The sequence below is a fragment of the Rhinolophus sinicus genome, chromosome 13 (genome assembly GCF_057876585.1).
Source record: "Rhinolophus sinicus isolate RSI-liver-muscle chromosome 13, RSI-T2T, whole genome shotgun sequence".
Classification (NCBI taxonomy): domain Eukaryota; kingdom Metazoa; phylum Chordata; class Mammalia; order Chiroptera; family Rhinolophidae; genus Rhinolophus; species Rhinolophus sinicus.
In genome coordinates this window covers 23369290-23393788 of record NC_142513.1, presented here as the reverse complement: position 1 = coordinate 23393788, position 24499 = coordinate 23369290, and the positions used below count along the sequence as shown (strand labels likewise).

The window sequence follows — 24499 nt, the reverse complement described above, 5'->3', positions numbered from 1 at the left end:
ATGCAGATGACTCACAAATTTACATCTTCAATTCTGACCTCCTCTCTGAGTTGCAAATCAATGTCTCCCAGCAGGCCACCTCCACAAGGGTATCTCAGACACACCACAGACCAGCCCAAGTCTGAAGCCACGATTTGGTTCTCCCCCAGGGTTTCCCACCTCCATGAATGGCACCAGCACCCATCCAGTCTTGTAACCACAAAACCCAGACGTCGTCTCTCCCACCTCTGTCTGCCCCACCCTACCCAATCGATCAGCAGTTCTGTTGACTTTTCCTACCTTCTCAGTCTCCAGCCTAGTCCATACCTACCGTCATCTCTTGCCAGGACAACAGGACCAGCCTTCTCACTGGTCTCCCTGGATCCATTTTGCCTCCCCCACCTCCCTCCCTCTCTCCACAGCAGCCACACAGATCTTTTCAAAAATGCGGATTTGATTATATCACTCCCATCCCGCTTCTCTGCTTAAAACATTTCAGTGACTTCCCACTGTGTGTGGGAAAAGTAGAACCTGCTCAGGGTGACTTTTGAAGCCCTACCTGGTGTGGCTCTTTCCATCACACCGGCTGAATCTTCAACCATGTGCCCTTTGCTCTTTGAGCTCCAGCTGCCTCTTTTCTGCAACTTTGTTCCCTCCTGCCATAGGGCCTTTGCGTAAGCTGTTCTCTCCACCAGTACCATGTTCCATCTGCCATCATCACCACCCTTCACTAGTCAATGCCTTTTCATCATCTCCCAGCTGTGTGGTCACCTCTTCAGGGACCACATGCGGTTTGTTCTCAGCATTTTACCATTAATGTATACTTTTCCATTAATCAGTGTAATCTTTGGTCATTCTATCTCCCTCATTAGACTACAAGCTTCATGAGGCAGAGACTAAAATCTCTTTTTGCTCATCATTACATCCCCTGGGTCTAGCACGGTGCCTAACCAATAGCAGATGACCAGTAATTATTTTGTTAATGAACAACATATATTTAAGTCATAATAAACTATGGTGGCTCATGCTTTTTTTTTTTTTTGCTTTTTTTTTAAAGTCTCTGTCCCTCACGGCCATAGCTGATTAGTTCAATTGTGGTCATCTGACTAGAACTTGGAAATGTTCTGTCTCCTTCTCTCTGAGTCATGACCTGTAATTTGAGAGCTGTGGCTCAGATTGCTAGCCACTTATCAAGCTCCATTTTCTCCTTCCTTAGTAAGACAACTCCAATTTTAGCTGAGCATATGGCCTCATTGAATGAAGACTACATATCCCTGCTGCTCTTGCAGCCAGCGGTAGCCATGTGACCAAGTTCTGGCCAATGACATGCAAGGGAAAGTGTTACACGGAACTTCTGAGACACCATCCAAAAAGGAGAGGGTCAGATCCTTCTGCCGTTCCATTTCTCCACCTCCTTCCAGTCTGGCACTTCAGCAGCAATCTTGAACCAGAAGGTGACCCTGAGAATGAAAATTCAACTCTAGAATGATTACAGTAGAAAGATAAAAAGGGCCTGTGCCCCTGGTGACCATGAAGCAGTCACCCCAGCTTCACCTCTTAGCCACCCAGCCCTGAGGCCCAGCTTCACCCCACCACCCCCATCAAGGGAGTAGCCAAGTGTTCCCATTTTTATTAAGCTAATTCACATTGGCTTTCTCACTTGCAAACAAGAGTCTTGGCTAATACATTGAGACTAGTCTGCAAGTGCAAACACAGAAAGACCTTCAAGATCTATTATTCATTTAAAACGTTATCAAACAGCTCCTATTTATTGGGCACTTACAATGTGCGAGCATTGTGCATTGTTCTAAGGACTTTACCTACATCATCTCTTTTATTCTTTTAACAACCCTACTGATTAGGTGCCATTATAATGGCCACTTTGCCGGTTAGGAAACTGAGGCACAGACAGGTGACTGGCCCAAGGTCACACATCTAATAAGATGTGTGTAATTTTAACCCAGGCAAGGTGCAGAACTATTGAGAGTGATCCATGATATTCCCCCTTTGCCTTAATTTTGGTTCCCCAACAGCAATCTGAGACTTGAGTGCAGGTGGTTTATGTGGGAGGTGGTCCCAGGAAGCAGGAGTACAGGGTAAGAAAAATGAGACAGAGGGTCACTGCTGCAGCAATGGGACTGGGTACTGATGGTCTCTGAGAAGGGTCCAGAAAGGTATGAATGGTCTGGAACGCCCCTCACAACTGTCCACCTGTGACATTAGAAGACTGGCTTTTACTCATCAGCTCCTGTCTCCATCAGTGAACACCCCAACACCTCTGGGATATGCCTGTGTAGGGGCAGAGCACCTGCAGGGATGGAAAATGTGGAAGCGTTGGAAGCTTGGGCTGGAAAGCTGGCAGTGCTAGGTGAGCTCTCACTTGCATAGAACTTCCCACCACAACTACGGCTAAAATCAAAGGCTGGCCAAGGAGATGTGACATTGATACCCAGGCCTTTGCTCCACCCTTTCCTCATCAACAAACCTCCCATTTGTTCAGACAGCCACCCATCACTTAACCCATCTACTGTAGGTGGCTCAGAAGAGGCTGACTCCTGGGTTGTGGCTCATTGGTCTCCTCTAAGCCAATCACTGTCATCCCAATGGGTGACACATTCCACCCATGTTTAAGCAGCTCAGCCCTGTAGCAGGTCCCTGAAGATGCTATTAATCCCAGGTAGTCATGTGACTCAAGCTAACCGAATCAGACTGAAAAGCTGTAATTCCATCATCACTGGGGGACAGGCTCTCTTTCTCTTTTCCTGGATGTGAACTGCTATGGACTGAATGTTTGTGTGCCCTTAAAATTCATATGTTGAAATCCTAACCCCCAATGTGATGGTATTTGGAGGTGGGATTTTGGGGAGGTAATTAGGTTATGAGAGTGGAGCCCTCGTGAATGGAGTTAGTGCCCTTATAAGAAGAGACCCGAAAGAGCTCTCTCACTACCACGTGAGGACACAGCAAGAAAACAGCCATCCACTAACCAGGAAGTGGGCCGTCATCAGACACCAAATCTGCCAGGGACTTGATCTCGGACTTCCAGCTCCCCAAATTGTGAGACACAGATGTTGTTTAAGCCGCCCGGGCTATGGAATTTTGCAATAGCAGCTTGAGCTAAGACAAGAACAAAGAAGGAGCTTGCCCCAGTTGGCACAGGCAGTCATTTTGTGCCTGTGAGGAGATGCAGTTTAAGTGCAAAGCTGCCTCAAGACGCAAAGGAAATGCTCAGCAGGCACCGAACCCGCAGAAGAAAGAGACAAGCTTTCTGCCTGAAACAAGTACAGGAACTTAGGGGTTGACAGAGGGGACAAGGAAGAGATGGAGAAGAACACAGAAAGAGAATGGGACCAACCTGTAAGCCAAGCTGTTACAGAAATGGACTAGAGCATTGGGTGGGTATGGGAATATAAGGTTTTAATGTTCCTTCCTTTTGTGGCACAGAAATACTTTTTTATCTCCCCCAACACTCCTGTACATACCCAAATACCTAATGTACCAGATTCTTTGTCAAAAATGGAAGAGACGGTGGGGCAGGGAGCCCAGGAGCAGGATGGGGAGAACAGGTAGTTAGGGCTTTTAGCTGCAAACAACAAACATGGACTCTGGCTGGTTTGGACGGGAAAGGAATGTATTGATGTCCTGCCCCTTATTCCCTTGGGCCACCTCTGAAGTCACCATAAGTAGGCAACAGCTTCTGTGTCCTCAGATGCTCGCTCAGTTTGAGTATAAGGCAGCCCAGAAATGCCAAAGATTGAACATCCTCAGGCCACCTTTAACCAATAGGGGACAGAAGTCAGTAAATAAATGCCCATGCCCCTCTCCTTCAGAGGGACAATTCTGATGCATGACACTTCTTCTCAGAGTCCCCAGCAGGAGTGACCCCAATTGTCCAGCAAGGGAACCTGCTCATCAGTATGCCCTTTATTGGCACTTCTCCCTTCCCCAGTCCTTTCTGGAATCACCTCTATAGCAGATGTGTCTTCCAAAGATGGTCACAACAATACCTCCCCCCCACAGCTCATTTAGAACCTTGCTACTCCTCCCATGAGGAGACTGAGTCCCTTCCCGAGAGCTTGGGGGTGTGGTGCGAGGGTTGTGACAGCTCCTGCAAATAGAATGCTGCAGAAATGATGCTATATGACTTCCAAGACTAGACTAGAAAAGACCATGAAACTTTTGCAGATTCTCTTGGGACATTCACTCTTGAAAGTCAGCCATCATGTCATAAGGAAGCCCAGGCCACCTGGAGAGCCCACATGGAGGTGTTCTGGCTGACTGGCAGTCCCCCCGCCGGACTTGTAAGTGAAGTCACCTCCAGGTAATTCCAGCCCCTGCCATCAAGTCACCCCAGCTGTTGAATCACCTCCCCGCTGATGTCACAAACATTGTACGGAAGAGACAAGCAGTCACCACTGCGCCCTGTCTCAATTCTTGACCCACAGAATCTGTGAGGTTAATAAAATGGTTGTTTTATGCTACTAAATTTTGGAGTGGTTTGTTTTACAGCAATAATAACTAGAACACCTCCCACATAAATTACCTGCACACAAGTCCTTGTCTCGGGGTCTACTTTTGGAAGGATCCAAACTAAAACACAAGGATATTGTGTATATCCCAAAATTTCTCCAGCTTTCAGTTCCAGATTTAAATTAGCCTCAGTGGAAGGTACCTCATTTTAATCCCAACAAGAGACGTAAGTCTCAGTCTCATTGGTTTAGGGAGAGATGCGCCGATATAATGCAATTGCTGACTGGGCAGGGCCCCCTTCCTCCTCACCATCCCCCCACCATGGGGTCTGCCCACCAACCACACAGCCCTGAGAGCAGGGGAGCGAGGTTTCCCACAGGAAAACTAGGTTGCAGCTACCAGGCCTTGCCAGTTCTGTTCAAGGATCAGAGGCCATGAACTTCGGCGGAGGTAAACCTTCATAAGCCCAGAGACGAGTATCAATTAAGCCAAGTCAATCATGTAATCCTACGCCCCTTGCTAGGGACTGGTTTAGGCACAGATATGTGATATAGTTCTTATCAGGAAAAGGCTCCTGAGCAAGGGGGTAGGATGGTAGGCAGTGGTTAGAAAAGGTTTCTTCACTCTTAAAAAGAGGCACAAAGGGATGTCTTAACTTATACCTTTGAAAGTTGTTGTATAGTGATGTTTGGAGCTACAGCAGCTATCTTGGGACCATAAGGGGCAAGCCCGAGGATAAAAACTGGAACACAGAGGTTCTTTCCAAAGAGGGAAAGAACTGGATCTTGGATGACATTGTTCAACTACCTCTTTACCAACTATGGATACACTTACCTCAAAACATCTTTGGAGGTAAACAAATCTTAATGTTTAAGCCATTTTGAGTTGAACCATAGGTATCTTGACATACAGAACTTGATACCAGGAATGGGGGCCTCACTGGGCATACCATGATGAGAGATTCAGGTCAAATCTCCATTTTTCCATCCCAGAAGCTGTTCTGCCTCTTCTTACTTTCTGTAATGAGGAAGTGGTTCTAGAAGGGACACATTCCCTCTTGATAAAATTCTCTAATTCTCAATAATTCTGGGGTTGAGGAGTGGGTATCAGTTTTATTTTCAGAAACGAAGTATGATTTAGGTTCTCACAAGGGATTATATTTTGGAACTGAGGCAAGGGAAAGGGTTCAAGTGAAATGCATAATGCCGCAGCATTCTAAGGCTTGCAAGAGACTCAGAACCCAAGGTGAATGATCTTCCACAGCAAAATGGGTGTCACATCATTCACAGAGCACTTATTATGTGCTTACTCGCAATTCACCCTCACTACAACTTCAAGCGATGGACAGTATTATGCCATTTGGCAGAGGGTTCAGAAAGTATCAGTAACCCACCCATGCAGCAGCGCCACCCCCCACCCCCCAGTGGTTACCATCTTTAGTTTCCTCCCGCTGAGAGGGTGATTATGCATTCCCCATGCAGGTGACAACTAGGGTAAGAAGGAGGACAACCAAACCAGACATGCCTTCTTCGGCCAGATCTGAGACTGTCTCACCTCCCTGCTTTTGCTCAAGCTGCTTCCATGGATGAATGCCATTTACATCACCTTTTATTCAGCACTTCCTAGTGTCAGGTACCTTTCTGAACACGTGAAAGTGTCATTCTCATTTATTCTCCCTGGCAACTCGGAGAAGAAACTGAGGCACAGAGAAGTTGGGTAACCCCTCCCCTGCCCCCAGGTTACACAGCTAGTAGATGGAGCCGGGATTTGAACCCATACCATTCAAGTGATTCCAGAGCCTACACCCTAAACCATCACCCACTTCTCTCTCCCTCTCCAGGACCACGCCACTTGACAGTTTGAATGTCCCTCCTCCAGAGAGCCTTTTCCGTTGCTCTTAGTCAAACATGGCCTCTCTTTCAGCACTCTGGGTGTTCATGATAAAATTACTCACTCACCTACCTTGGTTACCACTACGTAAACACTGATTTACAGCCCACCCAGCCCTCCATCAGCCATTATCTCTGAGTGTCACCACAAGCTTCCCACAACCATTTCACAGAAGAGAAGGCTAAGGCTCAAAGAGGTTAAGCAATTTGCCTGAGACCACACAGCTAGGGGGTGGCCAGATGGGACCTGAACCCAGACCAATCTGTGCTCAATCCCTGACGCTGACAAAGATGCTGATAAACACCTGGAATTTAAACTAGGGGCCTCTGCCTGCCTCCCTGGGTTCCAGGGGACACTGGCTGCCGAACATGGGCCCAAGGGGACAGAGGGCTTTAAACAGAAGAAAGTGGGGCTGGCAGTCAGCGTGTCTGGACCTAAGTCATCACCACGACCCCCTGTAACCTCGGTGTCCACATCTGTAAGCAGGTGTTCGTGGTTAAGTGGCCCAGAGTTCTGGCCTCAGATGACCTGATTTTCATTTTCAGCTGCTGTACCTTGGACAAACGGTTCAAAAACCACATCTGCTTGCTTGTGGTGATGTCAGGATGCGATGCGACAGTTAGTGTGGAACGTTAGGGCAGTGCCCACACACTGCCAGCAAGATCCCAGAAGCCTCCTTATGCCAGTTTTGCTGTACGGAATCAGTCATCAGTGAGGTAGAGCGTGTACCCTGGAGCCAGCCTACCTGGATTTAAACCCTGCTTCAGCCACTTCCTAGCTCCATGACCTTGGGCAAATCACTGTACCTGTTTCCTCATCTGTAAAAAGGAAATAACCAAAAAAATTATTGATAAAAAGGGGAATAATCATACCTATCGTGCAAGGCTGTTTTGACGTGCATGCAAAAGTGTTTAGAACAGTGTCTGACACAGCACCAGATTCGTAGTTTTACTGTTGGTATTATCACCTCCAGGGTCATTATCGCTAGGGCTCCCACGGCCGGACCGCCAAGTACTGTGGGTTTTGCCGACTCATCCTCGCTCGGCAGGTTCCGCTCCCTCCCGCCCCCTAACCTCCTCGGCTCCTGACCCGGCGGGCCTGAGTCACCCCGGACTGTGCGTCACCCGCGCCCTCCCGCCCCACGACCTGCAGACTCACCCTGAGTCAGCGGGTCCGGGCGCTTCCACTCCCAGGACACCGCACGGCAGAAGGAAGGCGGCGAGGCGCCCCCCGGCGGAGAGTCGGAGCCCCGCGCCTGTCTGGCAGCGCCCAACGAGCCCGGCAGACGTCGGGTTGGGGGGGCGCGGGGATGGGCCGTATCACCGCGGGGCCAAGGGAAACCTTTTTCTGGCCCGTACCCCCCGCCCTCCCGCGCGGAATGGTATGGCCCGGCCGGGTTAAAGCCCCGGGGAGGAGGCGCGGCCTGCGGCGGCGGCGCTATGGGGCTGCGAGCTGGAAGATCCCTGGGCAGGGCAGGAACGGGCCGGGGGGAATCCGAAGGACCCGGGCCTAGCAGCGGCGCTCTGGGAGGCAGCATCCACTCGGGCTGCATCGCCGCGGTGCACAACGTGCCGCTGAGCGTGCTCATCCGGCCGCTGCCGTCTGTGCTGAACCCGGCCAAGGTGCAGAGCCTCGTGGACACGATCCGGGTAAGGCCCCGGGAAGGCCGGCTGGAGGTAGGGCTCCGGAGGACGGAGGTCGCACTGGACGCGACCTCCGGCTCCGCCGGAGGTCAGCATTTGCTGTGTGACCTTGAACAAGTGGCTGAGCCTCTCTGGGCCTGTTTTCTCACTTGAGCAAGGTGAATTGGACGAGATGATTAAAATAACGATCGCCAACTCTTATAAAGAAGAGGAGCTGCAGTGGCTCAAGAGCTGTGTAGTTTCTTCATGCTAACCCTATGAGGTAGATCCTACTATATTGTTCCGCTTTTACAGACGAGGAAACTGAGGCGGATTTAAGCAACTTGTTCAAGGTCAGGCACTTATGAAGTGGCATAGCCTGTTCCCAGGGCCCAGCAGCATGGCCACCACTCTATCTGGAGATAAGCTGTGCTGTCACTTATGGTTGTGACAGTCAGTGGTAGGGGGACTGGGCATGTCATGTCTGCTGGGAGTTTGAGTTGGAACAGGGAGGGGACCAGTTAGTCCCATCACTGAAGGAGGGTGTTCAAGAATCGTGGCAGGAATTTTGGGGAAGAGGGGGCACATATGTGTCAGGTTAGGTCTGCATGGCTTCTTGTCCCCTTCCCCCAAACCCTTGGAAGGTAACCATCTGAGACCCAAGGCCCCACCAAACACCTCTACAGCTCCCCCAAATGTCTTTCAATCCTAAAGTTTGCACTGCTGTTCCCACCGCCTGGAACAGCTTCCCCAGATAGCCGCGGGGTCTGCTCCTTCATCCGGTTCAGGTGTCTGCCTCCCTGTCCTCCCTGGCTGGTGGTGCCCTGGCCTCTCTAGCTGCCCCCATTAACCTGAGCTATTTCTCCATGAAGCACTTATTCCACCTGAGATTATATTACTTCTTTATTTGTTGGTGTTTCATTGTCTGTCTGCGCCCACCTCAGAACTCCACAAGAGCCGAGACAGTGTCCTATCTTGGCTGTTTCCTCAGCACTAGCTCAGTACCTGGCTGTTTTTGAAGGATCTAGCCATACAGGATCTCTCCCACGCCTGGGCCTTTGCACAGGCTTTTTCCCTGCCAGGAAAACTCTTCTATCTTTTCTTTATGATTTCTAACACCTCAGTCTTCCTGTCTCAGGATCTGTGTGTTCCCTGGTGGCCCCTACTAGGTTAGGGACCTCCTGTGGTCCCCTAGCCACTTGCATGCCTGCCTCCATAGTTCTGTTCCCACTGTGTTTTAATGGGCTATTTAGACATCTGTCTTTTACCCTAGAACCATATGCTCTGTGAGGGCAAGAACCAGACCTGTCTTTGCTTACCATAGGTATTAGTTTTCTATGGCTACTGTAACAAATTACCGGAAACTTAGTGGCTTAAAACAATACAGGTTTCTTGTTTTATAGTTCTATAGTCAAAAGTCCATAGTGTGTCTCTCTGGGCTAAAGTCAAGGTGTCAGCAGGGTTCCATTCCTTCTGGATTCCTTTCTGGAGGCTCTAGGGGAGAGTCCATTTCCTTGCATTTACCAGCTTTTAGAGGCCACCATATTCTTTGGCTCATGGTGTCTTCCCTCCATCTTTAAAGCCAGCAACATCAGACATCATCTTGTGCTAGAATAATTTTCCATCTCAAGATCCTTAGCTTAATTGCCTCTGCCAAGTCCCTTATGCCATGTAAGGTAATATATTCACAGGCTCCAGGGATTAGGATGTGGCCATCCTTGGGAGCTGTCATTCTGCCCACCCTCTATCATGCCACCAGCAGCCAGCACACTGTCGCTCATTAGTGTTCCACTCTCACCAGGCAGGCTGTTCTCCATGCCTCCCATGCATCAACTTCTTGACTTTTCATCAACAGCCCTATAGAGTGTCTTACTCCCATTTTACAGATGAGGAATGACGCTTAGAAAGGCAAGGCCACTTGCTCAGGGTCCCCCAGCTGCTCTGTGGCATTGCTGAGATTCAAATTCAGGTTTGCCTGGTTCCAGAGCCCCGGCTCAAAACTGTTTATAACTTACTGCTTAATAAACATTTCTGGAATAAATGGATAAATGAATCCATCAAAGCAGCACAATAAGAGAGAACCCATGGGCCAGTGGTGGGAGGCCTTCTAGGCAGCTCACACTTCATATGGTCTCCCCAACGTCCTCTACCCCCAACTTGGCCCTGCCCCAGGCTTTCCCTACTTAGAGGACCACCCACTCTCCACCTGGCAGGAAATCAACTTAGATTCTCCTTCCCTTCTCACATTTACCCTTTCTGCCAGTCTGCTTGAATCTGCCCCCTGAACATGTCCCAAATCTGTCCACCTCTCCCTTTCCCCTCCGTGCCCTCACGCAGCCAGTGTCTCCTGCTGAATACCCACCGAGGCCTCGCCTTTATCCTCCCAAGTTTTGCCTTTATCCACCCCACCAAGGCTGATCTCCCATGACAACTTAATAGAATGTTCATTAAATCATGTCATCCCTCACCCTGTTTGAAATGCTCCAGGGCCTACCCACTGCTCTGAGAAACAAAGCTGTACCGTATGGCTCCTGCTGACCTTTCTGACCTCTTCTATTCCTCCACCCTCCTTGAGTCCACTCATTACATTGCCTTCTTGCCATGCCTCCAACACAGTGAACTTGTTCTGGCCTCAGGTCTTTTGCACTTGCTGTTCCCTCTACCTGGAATGCTCTTCCCTCCAGTAATTCACAGCATTTATTATTGAGTACTTTCCATGTGCCAAGCAATCAGAGTGCTTTACATGTATTAACTCATTTAATCCAACAGTTCTATGAGGTGGGTATGTTTTCTTCATCCCCATTTGATAGATGGGGTAACTGAGGCACAAAGAGATTAATTGCCCAAGATCATGTAGCAGCTAAGTAATAGAGCTGAGGTTTGAACCTAGCAGTCGGGCTCTTACTCTAAACTATTCCACCTCTCTCTCTTCCCAAGTGGACTTCTCTATGTTCAGGTCTCTGTTCCACTGTCACCTCAGAGAGGCCTTGTGGAACCCTATACCTGTCATGTCAACCTGTGTTATTGTCTTTATGGCATTTATCACTTACTCCTTCCTTCCATCTGCCCCACTATGCGAAAGCCCATGAAGGCAGGGGCTATGTCTCATTTCAGCTGTACCTTATTCCCAGAGTCTAGAATATTGCCAGATATATCGTGTGCGTGTATGTATCTGCAGATGTATATGTATATGGTATGTTGGTAAATGTTTAACAGCCTGGTGTTTAGAGGGGGAAAAGCTCTGACTTGTATCATCTTCTCATCTCTCCAGTGTAAATACTCTCAACATGGCTGATTTTCAAGCTACCGAGGTGATGTCAACCAACTCACAGAATTCCTGAATAATTAACAGTGTCTCTCACAAGCCAGCGTGAGCCAGTGTGCACACCCTGTAGGAGTTCAACACAGGCTAACAAAGTCTGCTTTGCGAACTGTCAAGCCTTATTCCATGCTCATTCACCCTATGCCTTCTTCTCTCCAGGAGGACCCAGACAGTGTACCTCCCATCGACGTCCTCTGGATCAAAGGGGCCCAGGGTGGTGACTACTTCTACTCCTTTGGGGGCTGCCACCGCTATGCAGCCTACCAGCAGCTACAGCGAGAGACCATCCCTGCCAAGCTTGTCCAGTCCACCCTCTCGGACCTAAGGGTGTACCTGGGTGCTTCCACGCCGGACTTGCAATAGCCTCCTTGGCACCTACCACCACTCCCAAGAGCCCAAAAAACACACCTGGCCTCCAGTGCACTGGGCCTTGCAGAAGGTGTAGCTGGGGTGCATTCTCTTTGCACTTGGAGGGAGTGTCTGACTCTAAACTCCCTCTTGGTGAGCTGCAAGACCTTAGACTCATTATGTGTGGTGTAGGAGGCCCAGTTCCCACTGCTATGAAACTGGGTCATGTCTTTGCTCTTGAGGGATTATTGAGAGGATGAAATGAGAAAGGAGATGGGTTTGGAGAGCCCCGTGCTGTGGCTTCAGATTCCCAAGAACAAGGATCCTTCTGCATTTTTGTCCTTGTATATCCTATTGTGCGGAATACATTTAGCTCTAAGTAAAGGAAAACCTAGGTTACAGCGGCTTAGACAAAGAGAAGTTTGTTTTTCCACATAGCATCAGTCCTGGAGACAGGTGCTAATGGTATTAGTTTAGCCACGCAGCAAAGGTAGGGCACACTTCTCTGTGATCCTTTTAGTCTTTCTCTCATTGCTTGGTACTTCTTGGTCACAAGATGGCTGCTGTATCACCATGAATCATGTCTGTGTTTAAGGAAGAAACAAGTGGGGGAAGAGGACGGGTCAGCCAGCTAGACCAATGAACGTCTATCATCTGGTCAAACCTTTTTCAGAGGCCTGTTTCCTGCTCTTTCTCCCTGCATATTTCCATTTAGGTCTCCGTGGCCTAAACCAACTACCATTACCAACCCTAGTAGCAAAGAAAGCTAAGATAGCAGGGAACAGAATTGTCATAACTGAGTAGATCAACCATAGCCCATCTCCTGGGACTGGCACACTGCCTCCCAAGATAAAACAGAATCCCATTACCAAGAGAAAAATGAGGAATTGTGTATAGTTAGCCGTTGCCGTGTAACAAATCATCCTCAAACTTAGCAGCTAAAAACAAGTCATTTATTTGCCCACAATTCTGTGGGAAGGCAGTTCGGGCCGGGCTTATCTGGATAGTTCTGTGGATGTTGCCCAGGGTCATTCCTGGGACTCGTGCAATCAGCTGTCACCTCAGGTGGGGTTGTATGGTCTAGGATGGTCTAACTCACTTATCCGGCATTTGGCAAGTCGTTGGCTGGATGACTTGGTTTTCCTCCATGTGGCCTCTCCAGCAGGTTAACTCAGGCTTAATCACTGAGGGACTCAGGATTCTAAGAGAATGAGAAGCTACAAAGCTTCTTGAGTTCTAGGCCCAGAATTGGTACAACATCATTCTGCTAAGTTCTTTTTGTCCGAGCAAATCATAAGGCTGGCCTGATTCAAGGAGCATGGAAACAGACTATTCCTCTTAGAGACACTGAAAATAATTTGTGGCAGTTTTCATCTATCACAAATGATTTGCATCGGCAAATAACATTACCACACACACAGGGCCTCACTCTGCCTCAGCTAAAGTCGCTAAGACATTGTCCTGGCCCTCAAATCTGGGGGAAGAGGTGATGGGTGGGGGATGGATCCCCCAGGGCTGGTCCCACTCTTATAGGGGCATCTCCCATTGTCTGCACTGCTGGGTTGGGGTAGGCCCGGTGGGATATTCCAGAGGCCTCTGAAAACCAAGAGTCCTCGGGGGAAGGGAAGAACAGGTAGAGCAAAGGTGCAAGTGCGGTAGGCCTTGCTCTCCCTGCCCTGCTAAGTGATCTTGGTCAGTTGGTGTTTTCAAGCCTCAGTTTCCTCGGGTCAGTAATGAGGACAATAGTTCTCCCACCCGTTCTCTGTCACCAGGAAAAATGACTGAGGTAACCAATAGAATTTAAAAGAATCGTAGTCCTAAATGCAATGTGATATCGTGGATTGGATCTTGGAAGGATAAAAAGACAGTAGAAAAACTGGAAATCTGACTAAGTTCTGGTTTTTAGTTAATAATAACATACCAATGTCGGTCTCTTAGTTGTGACAAATGTACCATGTAAGGTATAAGATGTTGACGTTGGGATACGCTGGGTGCCAAGTGTGTGGGCTCTCTGTACTATCTTGGCAACTTTTCTGTAAATCAAAAATCATTCCCAAATAAAAGTTTATTTAGTTAAAAAAAAAAAGGGGGTGGGTGGGGGGGATGGTGTAATTGCTTTAGACCAGTGTTTCAGGTTCTCAGACTGGTTTGCTGAAACATAGATGGCTGGGCCCCACCCCCAGAGTTTCTTATTCAGTTGGTCGGGTGGGGCCTGAGAATTTGCTTTTCTAACACATTCCCAGGTGATGGTGCTATTGCTGCTGTTCAGGGACCACAGGCTGAGCAGCTGATCTAGATAGACCATGTCAACTATTTGCAAACATGGTGACACCCGCTCCACCCCCATTGGGCTGGCGCCCAGAAGATCTGTGGTCTGGGGCCAGCTTATACACTCATTCCACTGTGACATTGGACAAGCCCTTCCCTGGGGACTTTTTCTAAGCTGTCAAATGAACTGTCTATCCCTAAGATTTGTACCAAGGTTCAGGAAGCTAAGGACATGATTTGTCTGTGCTGTCATGAGGTGCCAGTGTCTCACGTGTAATCGTCTCCTGCACCCATTGGCTAGAGTGACTGAATGGTTGCTCCTTCCTGAAAGGGCTTTTTCTTCTTGCAGATAAGACTCAAGCAGGCAATGCTAGGGGCCCTGCTAAGTAAGCACTGGGTTGGAGGTGCAGAACAGACTTGGAGTGGGAGGGGTTGGTCATTCTTAAGGAAGAGCTGAGTTTTGAGCCGAAAGCTGCGTTTCCCTCTTACGCCAGCAGGTGGCGCTGCTTTCTGGCCTGCTGGAACAGGGCTGGGCCTCTAACCCGCAGATCTATGGGAAAGATAGATGGAGGGACCTGAATTTTGAGAGGGGCCCATCAGTTGCCCAGAGAAGCAGGGGTTCTGGGTGTAAGAAGGAGACCTAGCTGGGAAGTTCTACTTATTCTGACTGCTCTCGCTCCGTGGCCTTGCACACATTACAGCTTCTCCAGGGCTGTCTCCTAGTCTACACTGGGAGAGCTGGGCCAGAAGGTGTCAGGCTCAGCAAAGGTGACACCTCCTCCAAGCTTCCTGATCCTCCAGGCTGAGCCACATGTCTTTTCTGGGCTCCCCTGATCCAATTGTGACACCCCTCCCCAAACAAACGGCTGTCCCCAGGAACTTGGGTCCAATGAAAGGCAGTATTGTGGGGACCCCTTCGTTCCCTTACGACCCTGGAACCGAACTTCTTCACTGTGTTAGATTTAAACAATTGTTTCAATTTCACGTTATACATGAAATTCACCTTTAAAACATTAAGATAGTAAAATGCTAAGTAATTAAATATTTAAAAATGGAAATATTAGAGGCAAGCTGAAGCAAGCCCACCATGAGTCAACTGTTTTGTTTGTCTCTTCGTCCTCCCTAATTGGAACAATTACCTTTGTGAATTTGGCATATACCCTTCCAGAACTTTTTCAACTGTGCAGTGTGTATATGTGTGTAAGTAAAGAATGCTTTTCTTTTCTACAGTATTTTGCAGGTTGCACTTATTCCCTAGCATGTGCCCTAGTCATCCCCCTCATTCGTGTCTGCTCTTCTCCCAGAGTCTCCCTCATTCTAGTCACTTCCTCAGAGGGGCCTTCCCTGTCCATACCATCTGAAACATCTCCCTCTCCCATCATTCTATCACCTTACTCAGTTTTCTTCATGTTATTTATCACACTCCCTGAAATTATCTTCTGTGTCAGTTTATGACTTTCACCCACTAGAATGTAAGTTCTTGAGACAGGACTTGATCTGTCTTGTTTATCACTGCAGGCCCAGTGCCAAAAACAGTGTGGTACATAGTAAGTGTTCAATAAATAGCTGTTGAATGACTATATTCCCTAGAGGCTTACCTTATTCTTTTCATTACTGCATGATGTTCCAGGGTCTGACTGTAATCATTAGTCATTCTGTTAATGGGCATTTGGGGGTTTACAGTTAAGTATTTTGCTGCTCTGAACACCTTCACCTATCACTCTCTGTGCTCTCTCAACTGTGTACCTAGGAGTGGACAGCCTGGCCAATACATAGCTCAGTTTGCAGCTTCTGAGGTACTGGTAGATTGCTTTCCAGAGCGGCGGTTCCAAGTACCCCTCCCTCCAGCAGAGTTTGGGAGCTGCTTTTTTTCCTTACACTCCAAACAGTGCGTCTTCCTAACCTTTTTCTTTCTGGGTCATGAACATGGTTGAGAATCCTAAGAAAGCCATGATCCCTTTCTCCAGAAACACACAAATATTATGGGCAATTTCTGGGGCATCCTGGACTTGATGGTCTCACACCCCAGAGGACCCTGCACTGAGTGTTTAGAAGCCTAATCGTTTTGTGTTACGAATGGGAATGCTGAGGCACACACTAATGAGGGTGTGACTGATTGAGTAAATGGGAGCTACTTTTATGGGGGTAGATGTAAGTGTTCAGACCCTGCTCTGTCTCCAGCAGGAAAATAATACCTATCTGCGGGGCAAGGGGCGGGGCTTCAGACCTGCTCTACCTTGGACCAGGGGGGGCCCTGAGGATAGTCTCCAAGAGGTCCCTGTACTCAGGTCTGGACAGCTCCACCTGTCAGCCCTGGCAAAAAGCACACAAAGTCGTATCCAGGGTCAAAGCAGGGAACCAGGAGGAGGTTCTGACTCCCCTGGGGCCCGAAGGAGGCTGCAAGGCATCCCTGCCTGCCTCCCATACACATGCACTGTGTGTTGTAAACTCCTTGGTCAGAGCCAGCCTTGGTCAGACCCAGCTGTTGGGGTTCGAATCCTGGCTTTAGCACTTCCATTCTGCAGGAAGGTAGAGAGTCTCATTACAGAAAGGCTGTCTTTATCACTACCACCACGATCATCATCATCATCATCACCACCACCGTCGCTTCCATCCTTGGCACAGTAGTCCAGAGAGGTGGACAGAGCAGGAATAATCTTCCCGGTTGGGCAGATGGGTAAACTGAGGCCCCTAACGGAGCAGCGACGTGCCGCAGAGTGCCTGGCAAGAGCAGCCTGGTTAATGGGCCCGCACACACCGACCCCCGAGGGCCCATCCGCCCCCGCCCTCGCAGCCCCTTCCCTGGGCCTGACCCCCGGCGCTGCCTGACAGATGACCTCAGCTGCCGCCAATCCATTGGTTCCAGCTCCCGGGGGGAGCACAGAACAAAGCGCGCTTTGTGGCGGGCCGTCCCCTCACCCGGCGCGTCCACCGCCGGGACCCCCTCCGGAACTCCGAGCGACGCCCCCCGGCCGACAGCCGTGTAATGTCTTCCAGGCCGTGCAGCAACGTCCAGAGCCCGAGCCAGGCTCGCCTCCCCCAGGGGGCTCCCCGGGCCTCCCAGGGTCCCACGCTTGACTCCCTAGGCAGCGGAATTGGGGGATGCCCCAGCAGGAGGTTGTGCTGGCCTCCAACCTCTCCCTGCGGAGGAAACGAGAGGGCAGGCGGAATCTGTGGCCCTAGTTCTGGTCGTGGGCACTAGGCAGGTGCTGCCACCTGATAACCTTGTACTAACCCTGAGTGCTACTAAACGGAATGGAAAATACTATTATTGGTGGTGGTGGTGTTACTGTTACTGTTGTGTTGTTGTTGCCATTACTATTATTTTTATTATTTTATGGAAGTGAAGGGATTAAGACAGACCTGGGTTTAAATCTTGGCTTTGCCATCTACTGGCTGCGGGGCCTGGGTAAGTAAGTTCACCTTTCAATTCAGAACAGTAATAGTAGCCAACATAGTAGCACCTACTATGTGTCAGACACACTAAGTGCTTAAAGGCTTTATGTAACGAATTTAGTCCTCACAACAACCTTAGGAGGGAGGCGTTATTGTCCTCATTTTGCAGAGGAGCAAACTGTGGCTCCAGCTGTCCCAGAGATAAATTCACCTCTGTGAGCCTGTTTCCTTGTCTGTAAAATAGAGACAAGCATAGTCACTCCCCAAGGGCTGATCACTCTCCTTAGTCTTACCTCTTTCCAGATGAGGACACAGGCTGGGAGCAGGTCGCTGGCTTGCCCAGGGACACCTAACATGGGTCTACACCCCAGTGTGGTGGGGCAGCCAGGATGGGACAAGGTTTACAGGTCAGGTGATGAGGCGGAAGAGGTGGACACCTTCAGCTTGGGAGGGGCCTCGTAGGCACGGAAGACTTTGGCTTTTCCTCCAAAGTGACCTGGGAGTCATGGTGAGGCTGCTGAGTGGAGAGGGACCGGGAGGAGTGAAGGCGGAGACTGCTGCTGTCACCAGGCCCAGGTGATGGCTGATGGATCTGACCAGTGTGGAGAGAAGTGATGAGAATCTAGATGAAATTTGAAGATGGAGCCCCAGAATTTTCCAGTGGATGGAACTGGATCTGAGGGATAGAGAGAGGAAAGACTCCAAAGACCCCCAGATTTGGGACTCCACCAGCCCTTTCCAGAACCTTCATAGTAGGGCCCCAGTTCCCCAAGAGCACAATGAGGAAGTGAGCTTAGAGAAAGGTTTCTTAAAATCCCATCACAAGACGCCTTCACAATTTGGGTCACTTGAGACAGGAAGACTTGGTACGACCTTAGGGGATCATTGTTTTTGAATTGTTTAATCTATCTGCTTTTGTTTTACTTAAATTTAAAAAAAAAAATTAAGGAAACTTGACATAGTCAGCCTAAATGGAAAATCAGTATCATGTGACATAAATAAATGTAGCTGTCAATATAAGCAATGTAAAGAACAATGTTCCTAACTTCCTCCAGATCTGGCTGAGGGACTCTCTCTTTGTAGCAAGTATTTGAGAAACCCACCCTCTCCCACCCCGGACTCTCCTTGCAGCAGTCAGGATCATGTTCTGTGTCCTCACCCTTTTTTATTTTACTCAACAAACAGAAAGCACTCATGATCATATTTAAATGCTTTCCCTATATAAAGTTATTTGATCCTCACAACATCCCCATTTTGCAGATGAGGAAACTGAGGCACAGTGAGATGAAGTCCCTTGCCAACAGCCACACAGCAGGAATGAGGCAGAGCCAAGATTCCAATCCAGTCAGGCATATCATTGAAGGCCTATCATTTTCACTTTGGAAGTGCCAAACTATTGGAACGAGAAAGGCCTTCAGTTCCTTTTAATTCAGTAAGTATTTACTGAGTGTCCACTAAAATTTAAGTCGTATCATATCACCCTTGCTTAAAAGTGTTTGAGGATCAACGTTAGAAAACAATTCCAGGCTCCTCACCATTAGTGCCCTGAATGACCTACTCTTCCCCAGCTCATCCCACTCCAGCCAGGCTGGCTGCCTCACAGTTCCCAAATGCTTTCTGACCTCAGGGCCTTTGCACGTGTTCCTGTCTCTGGCTGAAATGCCCTTTCTCTGATTCTTTTGGCTCCTTCACATCCTTCAGGACTCAGCTCAATGTCAACTCCTTAGGCTTTTGCTTCCTCATCCCTCCCATCGTCCCCCCACTAATCTCACCCTGTGTTTTTCCTTCATGGCTTGTAGTTGTTTGTTTATTTGCCTGTATACTTTTTCTTTGTTCTGCTGCCCCACCATGATGTGAGCACTGTGCAAGCAGACCCTGGTGGGTAGAGCAGCTAAACATCTGGGATGAAGAGCCCACAGAAGAGCAGACTGGGAGAGGTGGCATTTGGGCTGTCCCCAGGTAGGGAAGCAGATGTTTCTGTGGAGCTACAGAGGGCAGGGGGTCACCAGGAAGGTCAACCTAATACAAGGAGAAGCCTTTTGCAGTCCTAGTGATCAGACAATGGAAAAGACGATGAGGTGGGAGCACCCCATCACAGGAGTTACGCAAGCTGAGGTAGGACAACCCTGATCAGGGCTGCCTGATGTATTGGGGCCATGTAGAATGGACTCATTACCATATATGGGAAAGATATTCATTCACTTGCTCATTTACTCATTCATTCATTCAGTCTCCTATCTATCCACTTATTCATTGACTCTGTTTCCTTATGACTTTGGCCACACCCCACAGAGCATCTGTACCTAATATCTTAAGTACACATATCTTTTTTTTAATAAAATTTTTTAATGGGGAACAGTATGTTTCTTCAGGGCTCATCAGCTCCAAGTCGTTGTCCTTCAATCTAGTTCTGGAGGGCGCAGCTCAGCTCCAAGTCCAGTCACCGTTTTCAATCTTAGTTGCAGGGGGTGCAGCCCACCATCCCATGTGGGAATTGAACTGGCAAACTTGTTGTTGAGAGCTTGGGCTCTAACCAACTGAGCCATCCAGCTGCCCCTCTGACAGCTCAGCAGCAGCTTGGTGTCTTCAATCTAGTTGTGGAGGGCACAGCTCACTGGCCCATGTGGGAATTGAACCGGCAGCCCTGTTGTTCAGAGCTCGCGCTTTAACCAACTGAGCCATCTGGCCGCCCCAAGTACATATATCTTATGTATATAACATCTTAAGTCAGCCTTAGGGGGCTGACTTAAATTTAAATACATGTGTGTTTATATCAATTTTATTGAGGCATAATTTACACACAATAAAATCCACCCATTTAAAGTATACAGTGCAATACATTTTGACAAATATGCACATCCACGTAGCTCCCACCTCAGTCAAGACACAGAGCATTTCCATCACCGCCATGAGTTTCCTTGTGCCCCTTTGCAATCAGGCCCCCATTGCCATCCTGCTCCCAGATAATCACTTTATCAGAAAGTTTCAAACACATCTCCAGAGTTTCTCCAGAACCAGTTTGCACTCCCATCAGCAATATCCAAACATACATGGAGTCAGAACCCCTTACCACAAATAAAAAGCAACTGACCAAAATAAATAAAATGGAAACAAAATAATATTCTCAAATTCTGGCTGGATACTGTTGCCTGTAGAAGTTCTGAGCCCAATACCAGCTTTCTTCAGGTTAAAAATAAAAGAAAAAGAGAGAGAGAAACCCACAGATACTAAAAAGGTGTTACTGGTATCCTTGGAGACTTTCTCCTTGGCTGATTGGAAGGACTGGGAGATACTGAAAAAAGAATGACTTTCCCACTGTGATCTTGTTGTTATTTAATACAGTCATTCCTCAGTATCCGCACAGGATTGGTTCCAGGACCCCCAAGGACACCAAAATCCTAAGCTGCTCAAGTTCCTTATATAAAATGGCGTAGTGCTTGCATATAACCTACGCACATCCTCCCATACACTTTAAATCATCTCTATATTATTTACAATACCTAATACAATGCATGTGCTAGGTAAATAGTTCTTATATTGTTTGTTTCTGGAAGTTTTAAAAATCTGCATTTGGTTGAATCTCTGGACACAGAACCTGTGAATATGGAGGGGCTGACTCTTCCCTGTTGCAGTTTGCCCACATCACCTTTTGTCTACTCCCACCCTCACCCCAGTTATGCTGGTTCCACAAGGCAGCACCTCATCTGCTCTTTCATCCACCCACTCATTCATTCGTCCATTCACATGACAAATGCTTATTAGTAGCTATTCTGGGGCAGCTGCTAAAGCTACAGAGAAAAACTATAGTCTGGTCACTCTGTCAGCCTTGATACTCTGAGCTGTTGCTCTAAAGAGTCTGCCTGGAGCTATCAAGGAAGGCTTCCCTGAGGAGGTTGCCCTTGAGCAGAAACTTGACCACCTCCTTCCACTCATTCTTTTTCCTCTCATTTGACAGATGGGGAAATGGAGGCACACAGAAGTAAAGTGACTTGCTCAAGGCTGCACAGGAAGAAGAGAAGGAAATGAAAAATGGGCAGAACCTAGGACTCAGGGCCCCAGCCCACCCCATTTCTCCAAGGGCAGGGCCAGGTCCCAGACCAGCAGACAGGAGAGCAGGCCTGGGGAGGAGGCTGCTAGGCCCTGAGTCTGGAATCCATTTGCTCCGGCCAGCAATGTTTTCCCAGGGAGAAGTAGGAGGCCCTGGCCCTGCCCCTCCCTGTCCCACCCCACGACCACCACCATCTGCTCCCTGTTTATTTATTTATACTTAAGTCTCACCTCCCAACCCTGCCGGGGGCACCAAACATACCGGCATCCCTGCAGAGAGGAGAATGGGGGGAGAGGGGCCACTGTCAGCCTCTGTGGCCAGGGGAAGCCCAGGTCTGAGAGCTCCTGAGCCCTACTACCTTTGCAACGGGCCAGGCAGGGTGACTAGGTTCACATCCCAGCTGTTAACCTCTCTGTGCCTCTGTCTCCTCATCTGTAAAATGGGGTTAATAATAGTAGTCACCTCCTGGGGTTGGGAGTGAGGATTTAGTAAAGAGCTTTGGACAGTGTCTGGCACAGACACACTCAACAAGTGTTTCTGTTTTACTGTGTGACCTTGAACAACACACTATTCCTCTCCAGTCTATTTCATCATCTCTGCAATGAGCGGCTAGCCACGTGATCCAAAGAGCTCCAAGCCTAATGTCCTAGGGTTTATGAGATCTACAGCCCCTGCCTCCTCCCCAGGATGCTCTCCCCTGGTCCTGGCCTAGGGGGGGATAATTAATGCCTGCCCCCTGCCTCCAGTCAAGATTGCCCTCCTGCAATCTCCTAATCCACAGGGAAGGCAAAACTACACCTTCCCCAGCCCCACACGAGGCCAAGGAAGCCCTCACCTCTGCTCCCTAAATTGCCACCCCCTGGGAGGCTAGCGCCTGCTGCCATCTACAGAGCCGCCGATGTGCTGATTGCTGTTGCCAATGCGAATCCTGGGAAACTGGGCCCAGCTGCTCATTAATGATCATTATTAGCTCAGGATCTGTCAGCTGGGAAGAAGCTGCAGGGCCCAGGCCACTCCCCGGGGCTTTGTCCTGGTGCCACCTCCACAGGCACAGCCTCCCTCCTCCCTGAGCTGCAGTGGGCAGTGTGCACCCACTGATCCCCCAGTCCACCCTCCTCTCTGCCCCCATCCCCTCATCTGAGCCATCATGGCCCTAGTCTGAATCTACAATGCATCCTCCCTCTGTTCTGCTGGCTCTTCTGCCCCTGCCTCTCTGAGACCCCGTGGTCCTCACAAAGTCCCTGTCTATCTCACTGAATCCTGTTCCCTCCCAGTGCTTACCTCTCTTTTGAGTCTCCTCTTCCTTCACTGAGCCCCGTTCTTCTACCCCCATCCCTCTCTCTGAGCCGACTTCCACCCCAGCCTGTTTCCCCTTCTGAGCGTATGCACCGCGCCCCCCCCCCAGTCCCCCACCCTCTTGCACAACACACAATGCTCAGGTACCCCCTTGAGATGCATGTGCCATCTAAAGGTCTTTGAGGGGGCAGGACATCTAGGTAGACACCTCCATTGTGGGGACCACACTACCCTGCAGAAGCCACAGGGAACAGGTTTCTGGAAGGAGAAGGGAGAATTTGCCAAGAGGCAGAGCTGAGGGCCACCTCAAGAGGGAGCGAGCACCCATCACCTGAGGCCCAGGGGCAACACGCCGACTCCTGCCAGCACATGACTCAGCAGCCCCAGGTGCCTGTTCCAGGAATCCTCTTGAGTCAACAGACCCAACCCCAGTTGCTTCTGGGTGGGGGGAAGGATGAGTTGGGGAAAACAGCCGGGGGTTTCCATAACCAGAGAGGGACTGAGCAGCAAGAGTTTTAAAAGGCCAGTGAAGGGCTATGGAGACATTTACAGGGCACGCCTCACAGTCTGCTGGACCCATGTGACGCACGTTCCCTCCTCATTGTCCCCAGGAAACTGAGGCTCCAGAGGAGCTATTGTCTGCCTGACCCTCACAGGAGAGCTGCGCTCAAACTAAGCAGGGCTTACTCCTTATTCCAACTTTTCTTCACTATACCCCTGAGGCCTGGCAGGCAAGGGAGAGAGGAGAGGACGGGGCGAGCCCCACCTGTGTGAGAGGAGGCTGAGGGAGCAGAAGCCCCAAGGACGGTGGGAATTGTGGGGGAGGGACAGAGGAGGCAGGTGTCTGTGGGATCCTCTATCCTGGCCCTCCCCAGCCCTCTTTCCCCCCCCCAAGTGGGCCCCTCATCCCCCCATCCCATTCTCATCTGGCCTCCATGTGCTTGGCCTGCACCTGAATACACACTCCCTGACGATCTGTCTTGGGCTGTCAGAGGATCAATGGGGCTCCCAAGGCCTGGCTCAGCAGGAAGCTGCAGGGAAATCCCTAAGAAGGGGACCTGGAGGTGGGGGAGCAGCGGGGAAAAGCCAGGCTGGGAATCGGGCTACGAGCCTGGGTCTGGCAGCTTGTTGGGGCGGGTCCCAGGAAGGCCTGTCTCCCGAACAGTGAGACCTGTCAACTCCTTTGTGCATGGTCCCGGACTGGTTTCGGGTCTGCTTTGCCTTCTAAGCTTGGGGACCTGTCCTTTCCCCACTCTGGACCTCAGTTTTTCTTATTTGTGAATGTGGATGGAAGGATGGAATCTCAGGTGGACATAAGGTTGTAAAATCAGCAAAAGATCTCTCTTTATGCAAATAGAAAGTGGTCTCCAGGATGTTAAGATGTAAGTTGAAGGTCTTCTCCTCTACACCTTATGATGGCCACTGAGGCCCCTCTCAGAAGCTGAATCTAAAGTCACCCCAAAATTGATCCAAAGGTTTTACCATGCAGATGGGGAAACTGAGGCCCAAAGTGAGGAAGCTATATTCAGCCATTCCTAATATAAATTTTGTTGAGGGCCTACTGTATTCAAGACCTCTGCTAGGTTTGTGTTGGGAGCGGGGAGAGACCGGGGAGAAAACCCACTGCTACATCTGCCCTCGTGGAACTTACTTTCCATTTCAAGGAATGGATCAGATAACTGAATGTTGACCAAGCTTAATAGGTACTGGAAGGAAAAGTAGAGGAAGCACCAATAGAGACCACATCTGGCGGGGAGGCACTGGGGACAGAGAGCCTGTTAGCTAGGAAGGGTGGTCAGTGAGGTGACATTACAGCTGAGACTTCGAAGTTGCCATGTGAAGAAGAGCAGAGGGTGACTG

The 24499-nt window shown here is 49.4% G+C and overlaps 1 protein-coding gene and 1 long non-coding RNA gene across 3 annotated transcripts; one reads left to right on the top strand and one right to left on the bottom strand.

Annotated features, from left to right (window-relative positions):
• Window positions 1–950: 950 nt before the first annotated feature.
• Window positions 951–7631, bottom strand: LOC109460112 (uncharacterized). The gene is made up of 3 exons (XR_002139481.3): window positions 7498–7631; window positions 7085–7157; window positions 951–1439 (listed from the first exon to the last, which is right to left on the bottom strand). It is a non-coding gene; the product is annotated as an uncharacterized LOC109460112 (long non-coding RNA).
• Window positions 7530–15479, top strand: SRXN1 (sulfiredoxin 1). 2 transcript variants are annotated; one of them, XM_019755193.3, is made up of 2 exons: window positions 7530–7988; window positions 11443–15479. In XM_019755193.3, the coding sequence occupies exons 1-2, from the start codon at window positions 7779–7781 to the stop codon at window positions 11644–11646; spliced, it is 414 nt and encodes a 137-aa protein (XP_019610752.2). In that variant the 5' UTR covers window positions 7530–7778; the 3' UTR covers window positions 11647–15479. The 2 variants fall into 2 exon arrangements, with proteins under 2 accessions (XP_019610752.2, XP_074174199.2); XM_074318098.2 differs by having other exon boundaries at window positions 7550–8015.
• Window positions 15480–24499: the final 9020 nt, after the last annotated feature.